General features: G+C 47.9%; 1 protein-coding gene across 1 annotated transcript; it reads left to right on the plus strand.

Annotated features, from left to right (window-relative positions):
* The first annotated feature begins 1,342 nt into the window (after positions 1-1,342).
* On the plus strand, positions 1,343-14,955 carry LOC144612215 (E3 ubiquitin-protein ligase TRIM39-like). Its single transcript, XM_078431773.1, has 5 exons — positions 1,343-1,504; positions 3,337-3,657; positions 3,746-3,841; positions 7,838-7,973; positions 14,062-14,955. The coding sequence occupies exons 1-5, from the start codon at positions 1,343-1,345 to the stop codon at positions 14,592-14,594; spliced, it is 1,248 nt and encodes a 415-aa protein (XP_078287899.1). The 3' UTR covers positions 14,595-14,955.
* Positions 14,956-15,840: the final 885 nt, after the last annotated feature.

The raw sequence follows: 15,840 nt of genomic DNA on the forward strand, positions 1-15,840 counted from the left end.
TATTTTAGTTTTTCCAGTTCAATGGGCGATTGGAATGTGAGTCTGCCCATAAACTGCCAAGAGAAAAAAACAGAAAGCCTTGGCGGCAGTATGGGGTATTTGGAAAGAGAAGGCTTAATATTTCTGAGGTATTGTGGAGCAGCGGGAAGAGCCGCTGCCTCAAGGCCAGGGACCCGGGTTCGATCCTGACCTCAGCTGCTGACTGTTCTAAGTTTGCACGTTCTCCTTGTGGCCTCGTGGATTTCCTCCGGGTGTTCTGGTTTCCTCCCACAATCAAAGGACATGCCGGTTTGTATGTTTATTGGCCTTCTGTAAAAGCCCCAAGTGTGTGGGGAGTAGATGGGGAAATGGGACAACAGAGAATAAGTGTGAATTGATGACAGACACAAAAAGCTGCAGGAATTCAACGGGTCTGACAGCATCTCTCAAGAAAAGGAGTGAATTGGTGACCGATGGGCCTGTTTCCATGCTGTATGTCTAAAGTAAAGTAAGGTCCACTGTAAACATCTCTCTCGTCAGAAAAATAACCTCCAACTACCACGCAACAGAGAAAACAAGATACAGATCAGTGCAGCACAAAAAATGACCCTTCAACACCTAATGACGAGCTGATGGAAAGACCGTTCAGAAGCTCGATAACAGAGGGGAGGAGGCTGCTCCTGAGACTGGCAGTGCGCCCTTCCATGGTTCTGTACCTTCTGCCCAACAAGAGCAGGGAGAATAGGGAATGGCCGGGGGAGGGGACGTATTTGATTATGTTGTCTACTTCTCCGAGACATAAATAAGTGCAGATGGAGTCTGGTCAGGGCCTCATCCACAATTCTCTGAAATTTCTTGCGCTCTTTTCCCAAACCAAGCTGTGACGCAAACAGACAGTGCGCATTTTATGGTGAATCTTGGAGGTTTGCCAGAGTAATAGAATGATAGAGTGAGACAGCGGCCAACATGTCCCAGCTACACTAGTCCCAGCTTTTGGTCCATATCCCTCCAAACCAGGCCCATCCATGTACCTGTCTAACTGCTCCTTAAATGATGGGATAGTCCCTGCCTCAACCACATCCTCTGGTAGTTTGTTCCACAAATCCACCACTCATTGTGCCAAAAAGTTACCGCTCAGGTTCTTATTAAATCTTTTCCCCTTCACCTTAAACCTAAGTCGTCTAGTCCTCGAATTGCCTACTCTGGGCAAGAGACACTGTTCACCCAATCTATTCCTCCCATGACCTTATACAGCTCTATAAGGTTACCCTTCATCCTCCTGCACTCCAAGGGATAGAGTCCCAACCTACTCAATCTCTGCCTATAGCTCGGACTGTCTTGTCCTGACCACATGTTTGGCGACATGCCGAATTGCCTCAGTCCACTGATGAAGTACAGGTGTTGGTGTGGCGTCTTGGCTGTGTCTTCAGTGTGGTTGGCCCGCCATAGATCGTTGATGATATTTACGCCAAGGAGCCTGATGCCCTTCACCATTTCCACATCAGGGTGTTTGATGCTGACATGGGCTTGTCCTCCACTGCGCCTGCTGGTGGAGTGCCTGCCCCAATCAGGCTTCCATTGCTTCAGACGCTGATGGGAAGTCAACAAACCTGAGCGTTGTGCAATTCTAAACATTCCCATCTGTGATGAACGGCGGTTTATCGACAATGCAACGTCCTGTTATTGCAATAATGAGTGCGCATAATCAGAGGGAAAGAGGTTTTACGAGGATGTTGCCAGGACTCAAGGGCTCGAGCTATCAGGAGAGGTTGAGCAGGCTGGAACTCTCTACCTTGGTGCGCAGGAGGATGAGGGGTGACCTTAGAGAGGACTAAAAAAACACGAGAGGAACAGATCTGGAAGATGTACAGTCTCTTGCCAAGAGTAGAGGAATCGAGAACCAGAGGACATAAGTTTAAGGTGAGGGTGGAAAGATTTAATAGGAAACTGAGGGGTAACACAATATGGGTGGTGGGTATATGGAACGAGCTGCTGCAGGGGGTAGTTGGGCAGAGACTATCACAACGTTTACGAAGTAGTTGGATAGATACATGGATAGGACAGGTTTGGAGGGATATGGGCCAAACGCGGGCACTGCAGGTCGGTCCAACAACCTAATGGTTGTGGGGGCAGAGCTGGGAATGGGAGCTATAATGAACCTGTCGGTTTAGTTGATGGCCACAAAGAACTAGATCAGTCCCTTCAGCCCAGATCAGACTATGCAATGCCACCACTCCAGCAGCACGTTCCAGGCACCCACCACCCTGTGTGATAAAACATGACCCTTGAAATTTACCCCCACTGTGCAAAAATCAGAGCCGAGAGGGAAGGGGGGCGGCGCGGGGTCGCCTGCTGCCTCATGCGGCGGGACCTGGTTCGCCGCTGCGGGGAAATATAGACAGTTCCTTAAACATCCCGCAACTTTGTCGGCCCCAGAAACGTGGCGACTCTCTCTGTACTGCCTGGGGGAGGTCTGTATTTTACCGGATTGCAAGTTTCATGTGACGATAGAGTATAATTGGCTCATTGAGTTGAATTCAATAGACAATAGACAATAGGTGCAGGAGTAGTCCATTCAGCCCTTCGAGCCAGCACCGCCATTCAATGCGATCATGGCTGATCACTCAATCAGTACCCCGTTCCTGCCTTCTCCCCATACCCCCTCACTCCGCTATCCTTAAGAGCTCTATCCAGCTCTCTTTTGAAAGCATCCAACGAACTGGCCTCCACTGCCCTCTGAGGCAGAGAATTCCACACCTTCACCACTCGCTGACTGAAAAAGTTCTTCCTAGTCTCCGTTCTAAATGGCCTACCCCTTATTCTTAAACTTTGGCCCCTTGTTCTGGACTCCCCCAACATTGGGAACATGTTTCCTGCCTCTAATGTGTCCAATCCCCTAATTACCTTATATGTTTCAATAAGATCCCCCCTCATCCTTATAAATTCCAGTGTATACAAGCCCAATCGCTCCAGCCTTTCAACATACGACAAGTTTGCACATGAGACTGTTAAATGAAATAACAGTGTTTGCTGTGGATATAATATCATTGTGCAGCCTAATATAATGAACAATTCACAATGGGAAACACTGATGTATTTAGTTTAAGGGAATGAAATTTACAGGCAGCTTGTATCAAATAGCATCCACTTACTGGTCAGGGCTGTGATTGACGGGGCTGAGCTCCGCCTCCCCTCAGCCGTGCCCCGATACTGCAAGGGTTCAGCAGCTGCGCCAAAGAATTTGAACCAGGAAGTGGCGGAGTTACAATGGCTTCGAAAGACCAGGTCGAGAGTTTAGCGGAGGAGGCAGTTTGTCCCATCTGCCTGGATTTCTTCACCGATCCGGTTATACTGGAGTGCGGGCACAACTTCTGCCGCTCCTGTATCACACAGAGTTGGGACAGGGAGGAGAGAAACTCCTGCCCGGAATGTAGAGAGGAGTTTACAGACCGCACCCTCAGGGTGAATCGGGCCCTGGCGAGACTGGCTGAGAAAGCTCGAACACTGAGCCTGAATCAGACAGAGAAGGAAAGTAAACTTCACTGCGAGGAACATCAGGAAGAACTGAAGCTGTTTTGTGAAACTGATAAGAAGCTGATCTGCCTGGTTTGTGCAGCTGGGCGGGAACACAAGTCTCACAGCTTCATGCCGGTTAAAGAAGCTGTTGAAAACCACAAGGTAAAAGCAAACCGATTTTAATCGCATCATTTTAATTCCATTTTTACTGTTCAACCATTTAATTTTCTGATTCCAAACACAATTCCAGGATCAGGTGAAATCTTCCATCCGGTCTCTCACAAAAGATAAATCAGGGATCCAGCAAATGGAGCAGCAACAGAAAGAGAAGATTTCTGGAGTTCTGGTGAGGCTTTAAGTTTCGATTTCCTGATCTTGTGCAGGTTTGATCCCTGTGATGTGTGTAATAACAGGGCAGCGCAGTGACACACGTATTGCTGCTGTCTCCCAGTTCTGGGGACCGGGTTCGATCCTGGCCTCCGGCGCTGCAGAGACAATAGGTGCAGGAGTAGGCCATTCGGCCCTTCAAGCCAGCACCGCCATTTAGTATGATCATGGCTGATCATCCAAATTCAGTACCCCGTTTCTGCTTTTCCCCCATATTCCTTGATTCCATGAGCCCAAATAGCTACATCTAACGCTTGAAAACATCCAGGGTATTGGCCTCCACTGCTTTCCGAGGCAGAGAATTCCATAGATCCACAACTCTTTGGGTGAAATAATTGTCCTCACCTCATTGTAAATTTCACCCGTGTGGGACGAATAAAGGAATATATTATTATTATTATTATTATTATATCAGTCCTAAACAGAAAATAGAAAAATAGGTGCAAGAGTAGGCCATTTGGCCCTTCGAGCCAACACCACCATTCAATATGATCATGACCTACCCCTTATTCTTTAACTATAACCCCTGGTTCTGGACTCCCCCAACATCAGGAACATTTTTCCCCACATCTAGCCTCTCCAATCCCTTAAGAATTTTACATGTTTCTATAAGATCCCCTCTCATCCTTCGAAATTCCAGTGAATACAAGCCCAGTCGACCAATTCTTTCATTATGTGTCAGTCCTGCCATCCCAGTAATTAACCTGATGAACCTACACTGCACTCCATCAATAGCAAGAATGTCCTTCCTTAATTTAGGAGACCAAAACTGCACACAATATTCCAGGTGTGGTCTCAACAGGACCCTGCACAACTGCAGTAGGACCTCCTTGCTCCAAAACCCAAATCCTCTCACAATGAAGGCCAACATGCCATTAGGTTTCTTCACTGCCTGCTCTACCTGCATGCTTACTTTCACTGCCTGATGTACCTGCATCCTAACTTTAAGTGACTGATGAACAAGGACACCCAATCTAATAATCTGCTTTCTTGTTCTTGCCACAAAAGTGCATAACGTTACATTTATCCATATTTTACTGCATCTGCCATCATCTGCCCACTCACCCAACCTATCCAACTCACCCTGCAGCCTCACAACATCCTCCTTGCAGCTCACACTGCCGCCCAGCTTTGTGGCATCTGCAAACTTGGAGATATTACATTTAATTCCCTCGTCTAAATCGTTAATATATATTGTAAATAACTGCGGTCCCAGCAATGAGCCTTGCGGCACCCCACTAGGGGGTGGTGGATGGATAAATGGGAATTAATGGACACGTGAGAAGGAATAGGCAGCTGGGAATTGCATTAGGGGTAGAGGATTGATGGGTTGTAAGATTACCCTCACGATATTTTAGAAGCATTTAGAAAAACTATTGAATTGCCAAAGCAAATAAAAATGCACAGGTCAAATGTCACCAGTAAAGACGCGAGGAACCATAATCAGTGACATGAAATATTGATCTTCACCTTTCATTTCACAGGAACAGTCACACAACCTTCAGTCCAAGATCACATCCCAATTTGCTGAACTGCACCAGGTTCTCACTAAGAAAGAGCAGCGGGTACTGGCAGATATCCGGGAGGAAGAAAAGAGGATTCTGAAAAGAATGAAGAAAAATCTTGGGGAGATCGAAGAGAATTTAAAATCTATTCAGGAGGAACTCTTTAAGTTCCAGCAACAGATGGATCAAAAGGACAATGTGGTGTTTCTGAAGGTGAGGGGTGACACTACACTCTGATGAAGTGAAAGGGCACAGTCACAAAACGGTGGTGACATTTCAGAAATAAATGCTGCCTTTACCAGTAATTGAGAACTGGGTAAATGGTCTTTCTGTTCCAGCTGTCGTTGTTCCCAAACTAAATTGTCTCCCGCATAATCTATGGGATCTCAGGACTGCCTGGCCGGAATGTAGAGAGGTGTTTGTGGAGTTTAGAACTACGACGGGTGATCCTATATCTGATCGCTGAATGGACAGAGGGCAGTAAATCTCTGGGACTCTCCAACCAAGAGACTCTGAGAGGTTTAACCTGTTAGACGTATTTACACTAGAGGAAGATACATTTTTGAAAGTTCAGGGAACTGAAATCAAAGGGAATGGGACAAAGCGGAGGAGTTCAGTCCTGGGCTAAATCAGCCATGACCACAGTGTGGGGATTAACATTGAAATCTAGAACGTGGCGCACACAGCAGATTGATCATCTACATCCAGTTCCCATCAGCAGTGGGCGGTCACCTTGGGGGAATTTGCTCTGTTTGTTTTACCCACCTTTGTTCACCATAGAATGACTTCCCATTCTACATCATAGACAGGCCATTCAGCCCATCCTATCCAGTCAAGATTTCTGCTCCATTCAAAATCCCTCCCATCTACTCACCGCACTCCGTAACAATACCCCGAATTCCAGGAGTGCTCACGTGATTATCCCACTTGCCCTTAAATTATCTCTGCTGTTGGCTTGAGTCCCTCCAATGCAAGTGAGGTCCATGTTCTCATGACTGCATTCCTTTTGGTATTTGTTAAAGACCGCGTTACATTTCAGGTTTGATTTTTGCTCTCCCATCGATTAGACATATTATTTCATCCTCACCCATTTAAATCCACCGATAAACTTAAATCTTATCTCATCATTCCTGACATCTTGCCCAGATAAACTCCCACAACCTGCCCAGTCTTTGCATTGAGTTCCATCCTCTCAGTTATGGCGTCATTCTCATGAACATTCCTTATGCTTTCCCCCTTCGTTCTACGTCTCGATGGTAATGTCCGCTTTCTATCTGCATGACAGCGGTGATAAGAGTTGGGGAATGGGAATTATCAGAGGGTTGTAGAAATATGGACAAATTCCCGCTGTCGGGAATAGGACGGTCCATCTCAGTCAATTGAGGTTTGTGTTTTATTTCTTTCAGGAGGAAGCTGGTCGCAAGCGAAGGTAGGACATGCTCTTGACGGAAACATTGTAAGGTTTGGTAACATTGCACCTTATTGTGACATTGCACCTTATTGTAACATTGTAACATTGCACCTTATTGTAACATTGCACCTCATTGTAACATTGTAACATTGCACCTTATTGTAACATTGCACCTTATTGTAACATTGCACCTCATTGTAACATTGTAACATTGCACCTCATTGTAACATTGCACCTTAACAGCAGGGGGACCAACATTCTGGCAGGCAGGTTTGCTGGTGCTGCATGTGTGGCTTTAAACTGAGTAGTGAGGGGGAGGGGTTGACAAATTGGGAATATGAAGATGGAGTTAAAGGGGAAGCGAATACATGAGAAACTGTAAAGGACTCTTGAATAAATGGGAAGGGAAGTTCTAGATGGGATAAGAGAGTAAGGTCAGGGCAAATTGTAACAGGTGTGAGAGGGGAGGTGAATACCGAAGGTAAAGTGTTGTATTTAAATGCGCGAAGTATAAAAAATAAAGTGGATGAGCTTGAGGCTGTCATATGTTGAAAGACTAGAGCGACTAGGCTTGTATATACTGGAATTTAGAAGGATGAGAGGGGATCTTATTGAAACATATAAGATTATTAAGGGGTTGGACACGTTAGAGGCAGGAAACATGTTCCCAATGTTGGGGGAGTCCAGAACTAGGGGCCACAGTTTAAGAATAAGGGTAGGCCATTTAGAACGGCGGTGAGGGAAATCTTTTTCAGTCAGAGAGTTGTAAATCTGTGGAATTCTCTGCCTCAGAAGGCAGTGGAGGGCAGTTCTCTGGATGCATTCAAGTGAGAGCTAGATAGAGCTCTTAAGGATAGTGGAGTCAGGGAGTATGGGGAGAAGGCAGGAAAGGGGTACTGATTGAGAATGATCAGCCATGATCACATTGAATGGAGGTTCTGGCTCGAAGGGCCGAATGGCCTCCTGCTGCACATATTGTATATTGTCTATTGTTTTGTTGAACAGCCCAATATATTTCTAACGCTCAGTTTATAACCAGCTGTTAAATATTTGCAGAGTTGGTGTTGAAGCCAAACCACAGTTGGTGGTAGATGGTCACTTGCTGCTTGAAAAGTTTGAAACTCCTTTTTTGTACAACACGGTATTGGCAGAAGCATCTGATGCCATCAAGCAAGGTAAAGCTTACACCTTTTCCATTGTTCTTGTTTCTGACATCTTTAAGTAATGTGTAGATGCAAGCATTAATGGTATTTTGGACTGAAGGGAAATTGAAGATTTGATCTACCACCAAACATAGCTACAGAAAAGCATCACAAAGTCAGAGAGCTGTGTCACACAGAAACAGGCCCTTTGACTCGACACGACCATGCCAACCAATCTGCCCAACCGAGCTTGTCCCACCTGCCTGAGTTTGACACATATTCTTCCAAGTCTTTCTGATCCACGTATCCACCCAACTGTCTGTAAATGTTCGTCATTGTACCTCCCTCCACCATTTCCTCTGTCAGTTCGTTCCATACTTACACAACGCATTGACTGGAAAAACTGCTCCTTTTTACTGTTTCCACTCTCACCTTGAACTGATGCACTCGAGGTTTAGACTCTCCTACCTTTGGCTAAAATACTGTGGCTATTCACCTCATCTGTGCACCTTATATAGATCTTATACACAACTGTTAAAGCACCCTGATGGGCTCCAAAGACAAATGTCCCTGCCTGTCCAACGTCTCCCTTCAGACCTGATGAAATTGGCGTAAACCCTTTTGCACCCTCTCCAATTTACACACAACCTCATTGTGTCAAACGCTGTATTTAATATCCTGACCTGTGAAAGCATGAGCGACAAACACATTCTACACCTCCCTGCCTGTCACCGTTGCATCTTCCATGGCACTGTGTACCTGCACCCCGACATCTTTCCGTTCTATAAAGCTCCCCGTTTACTGTGTATGTCCTGCCCTGGTTTGTCTCAGCAAAGTGCATCGCCTCACCTTCACATGAATAAATCCCACCTGCCGTTCCTGAGCCCATTGGTCCAGTTCACAGGGATCACATTTACTCTCAGGTAACATTCTTCACTCTCCACAATGTCACCAATTTTACTTCCATCTGCAAACTGACGAACCGTGCAGCCTACATACACACACAATCGTGTATATAAATAAGGGACAACAGTGGGCTCTGTCTCCAGTCTGAAAAACAACCCTCTACCAACATCCTCTGCGACCTTCAGGTAATGTTGTGTTACATCCGCTAGTTCACCCCGGATTCCATGAGATCCAACCTTCCAGAGCGGCCTCCCATGCGGTGTGTAGAAGTTGCATCTCTCGGAGGGCAGTGAATATCTGGCATGTTGTGCCCAGGGTGATGGTAAAAAGCTGAGATGTTGGATACATGCAATTTGGCTACAAATAAATATTTGATAGATCGAAAATATAAGATGATGGGGAACTCACACAGAAGAGGAATTGGTGCCAGCTTAGATCAGCCATGATCACATTCAATGGAGGGACAAGCCTGAGGAGTGGGTCCTAATCCTGCTCCTGTTTTCTTGTGTTCCTTTCCTCCTGTGTACCGATAAATTGACATACTTGACACAGAGGGAATGCAGCAAAGATTAACAATACTTGTCCCTGGGACAATGAGTTTGCTGTGCGGGGTGAGATTGAGTAGACCAGGCCTGTGTACTCGAGTGTTTGGGTGTATTAGAGGGGATCTCAGTGAAACACAGAGTTATTACAGGGCTCAGTGGGCTGGATGCAGGGAGGATGGTTCCCCTGTCAGAGGTGTCTGGAGAGCGGGCACTCTCTCAGAATGTGGGCTGCACCGTGTAGCACAGAGATAAGGAGACATTACTGCATGCAGAGGCTGGGGAACGACCCTGCACCGGTGGCTGTGGAGACTCAGTCATTCAGTGCTCTTGGAGCTGAGAGCAATGGTTGTACATTACAGAGTCTGGCCCTTCGGCCCATCGTGTCCATGACCATCTTTTGTCCAGCTATACGAATCGATTTGCCCACATTCCATTGGCATTCTTCTGCACCTCACCTATTTAAGTACCTCCAATATATTGATGATATCTCACTCCACCACCTCCTCTGTAGCATGTTCCAGATATCACCCACTCTCAGTGTAAATCTATGTACTAAACCTCTCGTTTGTTTGTTTGTTCTGGAACTAGAGCGAAAACGGTACATGATAGCATGACGATTTTAAGCCCACCTTACTCACCGTCATCCCTTTGGTGCTAATGGAAGAAGTTTCATTGAAATCGGTGTTATAATTTTAAAGTTATTCCACATTTTAAAGCTTAAACCTATCTCCTAGGGAGGTAGGGTAGATGGAGGGAGAGAGGGGGGGAGAGTGAGGGAGGCAGGGGGGAGGAGAAGGTGCTGCACCAATGCAGGAGAAGTTGGGCCCAGCGGGTCCACTTGGTCTAGTAAAACCTAAATCTCAGATATACTTTAAAATTCTTTGCTCTCAATAGAAACCTGCACTCTCATAGAAACATAGAAACATAGAAAATAGGTGCAGGAGTAGGCCATTCGGCCCTTCGAGCCTGCACCGCCATTCAATATGATCATGGCTGATCATTCAGCTCAGTAGCCTGTACCTGCCTTCTCTCCATACCCCCTGATCCCTTTAACAAAAAGGGCCACATCTAATTCCCTCTTAAATATAGCCAATGAACTGGCCTCAACTACCTTCTGTGGCAGAGAATTCCACAGACTCACCACTCTCTGTGTGAAGAAATGTTTTCTCATCTCGGTCCTAAAAGACTTCCCCCTTATCCTTAAGCTGTGACCCCTGGTTCTGGACTCCCCCAACATTGGGAACAATCTTCCCGCATCTAGCCTCTCCAACCCCTTAAGAATTTTATATGTTTCTATAAGATCCCCCCTCAGTCTTCTAAATTCCAGCGAGTACAAGCCCAGTCTATCTAGTCTTTCCTCATATGTAAGTCCCGCCATCCCAGGGATCAATCTGGTGAACCTTCTCTGTACTCCCTCTAAGGCAAGAACGTCTTTCCTCAGGTTAGGAGACCAAAACTGCACACAATACTCCAGGTGCGGTCTCACCAAGGCCCTGTACAACTGCAGCAGAACCTCCCTGCTCCTAAACTCAAATCCTCTTGCTATGAATGCCAACATACCATTCGCTTTCTTCACTGCCTGCTGCACCTGCACGCTTGCTTTCAATGACAGGTGCACCATGACACCCAGGTCACGTTGCATCTCCCCTTCTCCCAATCGGTCACCATTCAGGTAATACTCTGCTTTCTTGTTCTTGCCGCCAAAGTGGATAACCTCACATTTATCCACATTATATTGCATCTGCCATGCATTTGCCCACTCGCCTAATCTATCCAAGTCACTCTGCAGCCTCCTAGCATCCTCCTCGCAGCTAACACTGCCACCCAGCTTCGTGTCATCCGCAAACTTAGAGATGTTGCATTCAATTCCCTCGTCCAAATCATTAATATACACTGTAAATAACTGGGGTCCCAGCACTGAGCCTTGCGGTACCCCACCAGTCACTGCCTGCCATTCCGAAAAGGACCCGTTTATTCCTACTCTTTGCTTCCTGTCCGCCAACCAATTTTCTATCCACCTCAACACTGAACCCTCAATACCGTGTGCTTTAAGTTTGTACACCAATCTCCTATGTGGGACCTTGTCGAAGGCCTTCTGAAAGTCCAGATATAACACATCGACTGGTTCTCCCTTATCCACTCTACTAGTTACATCCTTGAAAAATTCTATAAGATTCGTCAGACATGATTTGCCTTTGGTAAATCCATGCTGACTTTGTCCGATGATTTCACCACTTTCCAAATGTAATGCTATCACATCTTTAATAACTGACTCTAGCATTTTCCCCACTACCGATGTTAGGCTAACTGGTCTATAATTCCCCGTTTTCTCTCTCCCTCCCTTTTTAAAAAGTGGGGTTACATTAGCTACCCTCCAGTCCTCAGGAACTACTCCAGAATCTAAAGAGTTTTGAAAAATTATCACTAATGCATCCACTATTTCTGAGGCTACTTCCTTAAGCACTCTGGTATGCAGCTTATCAGGCCCTGGGGATTTAACTGCCTTTAATCCATTTAATTTACCTAACACCACTTCCCGACTAACCTGTGATTTGATATCCCTGCATGCGAATAAGGTTTAGATAATTACCCTGCATTCTGCTGCAGACTTTGACAACCTTCCCCACGATCCACAATTTTTGCTTCCTCCCCAAACTTACTAATCACACCTCCCACATTCACATCCAAGCTATGATCATATAACATAAACAGCAAAGGTTGCAGCGCCGATCTCTGCTGTGTTTGCCTGACCGTAGCAGCTGGAACAGTCCGTTGCTGGGGTGGTAGAGGTCCCTCATAATCTTGCTTGCTCTCGATCTACACCTCCTGATGTACAGGTCCTGCAGGGGGGCGAGTGTAGTTCCCACGGTGCGTTCTGCCGAACGCACTACTCTCTGCAGGGCCATCCTGTCCTGGGCAGAGCTGTTCCCAAACCAGACTGTAATGTTACCGGACAGGATGCTCTCTACAGCCCCAGAATAGAAGCACTGAAGGATTCTCAGAGACACTCTGAATTTCCTCAGCTGTCTAAGGTGGTAAAGGCGCTGCTTTGCCTTACCCACCAGTGCTGCAATGTGCGTTGCCCATGTCAGATCCTGTGTGATGTGGACTCCCAAGTATTTAAAACTGCTCACCCTATCCACAGTAGACCCATTTATCTCCAGTGGCGTGTACGTCCTTGGATGTTGAGCCCTTCTAAAGTCCATAATCAGCTCTTTAGTTTTAGTGGCATTAGTGACTTTAGTGACCAGAGTGCCAGATCAGCCACCTCCTCCCGGTAGGCCTTCTCATCATTGTCGGAGATCCGGCCCACCACCACAGTGTCATCAGCAAAATTGATGATGGAGTTTGAGCTGAACCTGGCCCCACAGTCATGTGTGTACAGGGAGTACAGTAGGGGACTAAGGACGCAACCCTGGGGGGATCCTATGTTCAGGGTGAGGGAGCTTGATGTGTGTTCCCCCATCCTGACCACTTGGGGCCTGGCGGTGAGAAAGTCCAGGACCCAGGCACACAGAGGGGTGCAAAGCCCCAGTTCCAGCAGCTTCTCAGCCAATCTCCTGGGTCCATTAAAACCTAAATCTCAGATATACTTTAAAATTCTTTGCTCTCAATATAAACCTGCACTCTCGTGATTTGATATCCCTGCATGGAGAATAAGGTTTAGATAATTACCCTGCATCCTGCTGCAGACTTTGACAACCTTCCCCACGATCCACAATTTTTGCTTCCTCCACAAACTTACTAATCACACCTCCCACATTCACATCGAAGCCATGATCATATAACATGAACAGCAAAGGTTGCAGCGCCGATCTCTGCTACACACCACAAGCCACAGACCTCCAAGCAGAAAAATCATCCTTCTACCGCTACCTTCTACCTCCAACCGCCAAGCCACGTGGATCCATTTCACCAGCTCGCCTTGGATCCCACCTGCCTTGGCTTTCTGGACCAGCCTTTGCACGCGGAACATTGTCAAGTCCCTCAGTGAAGTTCATATATTGGTTTACAATGAGATCAGTGAGTTAGTTGTACACACCCATCAAATCCACCCGTGAATCCGCTCTCTTTCAACGACCCCACAACCACAAGTCTCCACCCATTCTGTCCAACACCCGATCATTCAACCTCTGCTTCCTTCCATGGTCCAAGCCACCCCTCCCTCTCTCTCACCCTCCACTCATAGAAACAGGGGGCAGGTCATCTGGCCCCTCGTGTCTGCCCCCTTTCACTGTGATCATGATGACCCCACCACGCACCTCTACCTCCTCTATAAACTCCTCAAATGACTGCTAACCTCAATATCCTCTTGCTCCGATCTGCCTCCATATGTGAGTAGCCCCCCCCCCCCCTTCGTTTCTCCTTCACCACCGCAATCTCCCAATCCTCCTCACTCTCCGCACCCGTCCTCCCCGTCCACCCCCCCCCCCACCTCACGAAATTCACCTCTCCATCCCCGGATAAAAACTCCTGGGGAGATGTCTGTTGTCCCCCCCCCCCCGATGTGGTCGTGGGTGAAACCCCGGGCAGGGTTTCAGTTGTCCGCCCGCCTGTGCCTGAGGCCGAGCGGCCTCTCCCCCCGGTCCCGGGGCCGCGCTGCCCGAGTCTCCCCCCGACCCCCCCCCCCCCCCCCCGGGGACTCTCTGATTCTCTGCTTCTCCCCCCAGTCTCCGTCACCCTGGATGTGGAAACAGCGCATGCGCGGCTCGAGGTGTCTGAGGATCGGAAGAGGGTGAGACGGACCCGGACAGAGAGGCGTCTCCCTGACACCGGGAAGAGGTTTACAGACAGTCCGTGTGTGCTGGGATCGGAGGGGTTCACATCGGGGAGACATTACTGGGAGGTGGAGGTGGCGGGGAGTGAGGACTGGAGTCTGGGAGTCGCCGCAGAGTCTGTGGACAGGAAGGGATGGGTCACACTGGCCCCGGAGACTGGAGTCTGGAGCATCTGGCGGGTGGATGACGAGTTTGAAGCATTCACCTCCCCTCGATCCCCTCTCCCCGCCCGTCCCATCCCCGGGAGGGTGGGAGTTTATCTCAGTTACGAGTCCGGGACAGTTTCATTTTACGACGCGGCCACCAAGTCCCATCTCCACACCTTCACTGGGAATAAATTCACGGGGAAACTTTATCCTTTCTTCGGGCCTTGGGATGTAGACAAGTGGGTGAGAATCTGCTCCGGTTCCGCTCCGGGTGTGTAAAAGGGTCGGGTCCCGGGACCGGCGTCAGGAGCGGGGCTCAGGGGCTGTGGGGCAGAAACCCGGTGGACAACAGGTCGGCGCTGAACGGCTCCCATTTAATCCCCAAACTGCAACACGACCTCCCAACTTCCATCCTCAATACTCTGACTGATGAAGGCCAATGTGCCAAAAGCCTTTTGACCGCCTTATCCACCTGCGACTCGACCTTCAAGGAACCATGCCCCTGAACTCCTAGATCCCTCTGCTCTACAACACTCCCCAGAGGACTACCGTTCACTGTGTGGGTCCTGCCCTTGTTCCACGTCACAAAATGCAACACCTCATTACAACATCGCGGGCTCCAGTCTGCGACCCGCCGGCGCGCACATCACCCGCTGTGGCTCCGCTCACGTTTGTAACTCTTCACCTTTAACTTGACCTTTAATAAAGTCTTTAAAAAATAACCCGCGTTTGAGTTCTCTCCGCGTCCCCGCGTCACGGTACAGAGATCTCTTCAAACAGCAGACACGAGGCTCCGTGGATACTGGGTTTACAAAAGGAAAAAGACGCACAGAGTGCTGGAGTAACTCAGCGGGTCAGGCAGCATCTGTGGAGAACATGGATAGGTGACGTTTCACAGAGTGCTGGAGTAACTCAGCGGGTCGGGCAGCGTCTGTGGAGAACGCAGATAGGTGACGTTTCACAGAGTGCTGGAGTAACTCAGCGGGTCAGGCAGCATCTCTGGAGAACATGGATAGTTGACGTTTCACAGAGTGCTGGAGTAACTCAGCGGGTCAGGCAGCATCTGTGGAGAACATGGATAGGTGACGTTTCGGGTCGGGACGCATCTTCAGACTGAAAGGTGTGGGGTCTTCACTAAGGAAGATACAAGCAGATGTTCTAGTGGCCAGAGATCCTAGAGTGACAGAGGAACTGGAGGAAATCCACATTAGGCAGGAAAAAGTTTTGGGTAGACTGATGGGACTGAAGGCTGATAAATCCCCAGGGCCTGATGTGGACGCATTAGTGATTATTTTCCAATGTTCTATAGATCCTGTGGATTGGAGGGTAGCTAATGTTATCCCACTTTTCAAGAAAGGAGGGAGAGAAAAATGGGAAATTAAAGACCAGTTAGTCTGACATCAGTGGTGGGAAGATGCTGGAGTGAATTATAAAAGACGAAATTGCGGAGCGTTTGGATCACAGTAACAGGATCGTTCCGAGTCAGCGTGGATTTACGAAGGGGAAATCGTGCTTGGCTAATCTA

The sequence above is a fragment of the Rhinoraja longicauda genome, chromosome 43, assembly GCF_053455715.1.
Source record: "Rhinoraja longicauda isolate Sanriku21f chromosome 43, sRhiLon1.1, whole genome shotgun sequence".
Classification (NCBI taxonomy): Eukaryota; Metazoa; Chordata; class Chondrichthyes; order Rajiformes; family Arhynchobatidae; genus Rhinoraja; species Rhinoraja longicauda.

Coding starts and splice junctions, on each gene's coding strand:
- LOC144612215 (XM_078431773.1), top strand. CDS start 1,343: ATGCCGAATTGCCTCAGTCCACTGATGAAGTACAGGTGTTGGTGTGGC. Junction 3,842..7,837: donor AGAAGATTTCTGGAGTTCTG/GTGAGGCTTTAA, acceptor GTTTATAACCAG/CTGTTAAATATTTGCAGAGT. Junction 7,974..14,061: donor ATCTGATGCCATCAAGCAAG/GTAAAGCTTACA, acceptor TTCTCCCCCCAG/TCTCCGTCACCCTGGATGTG.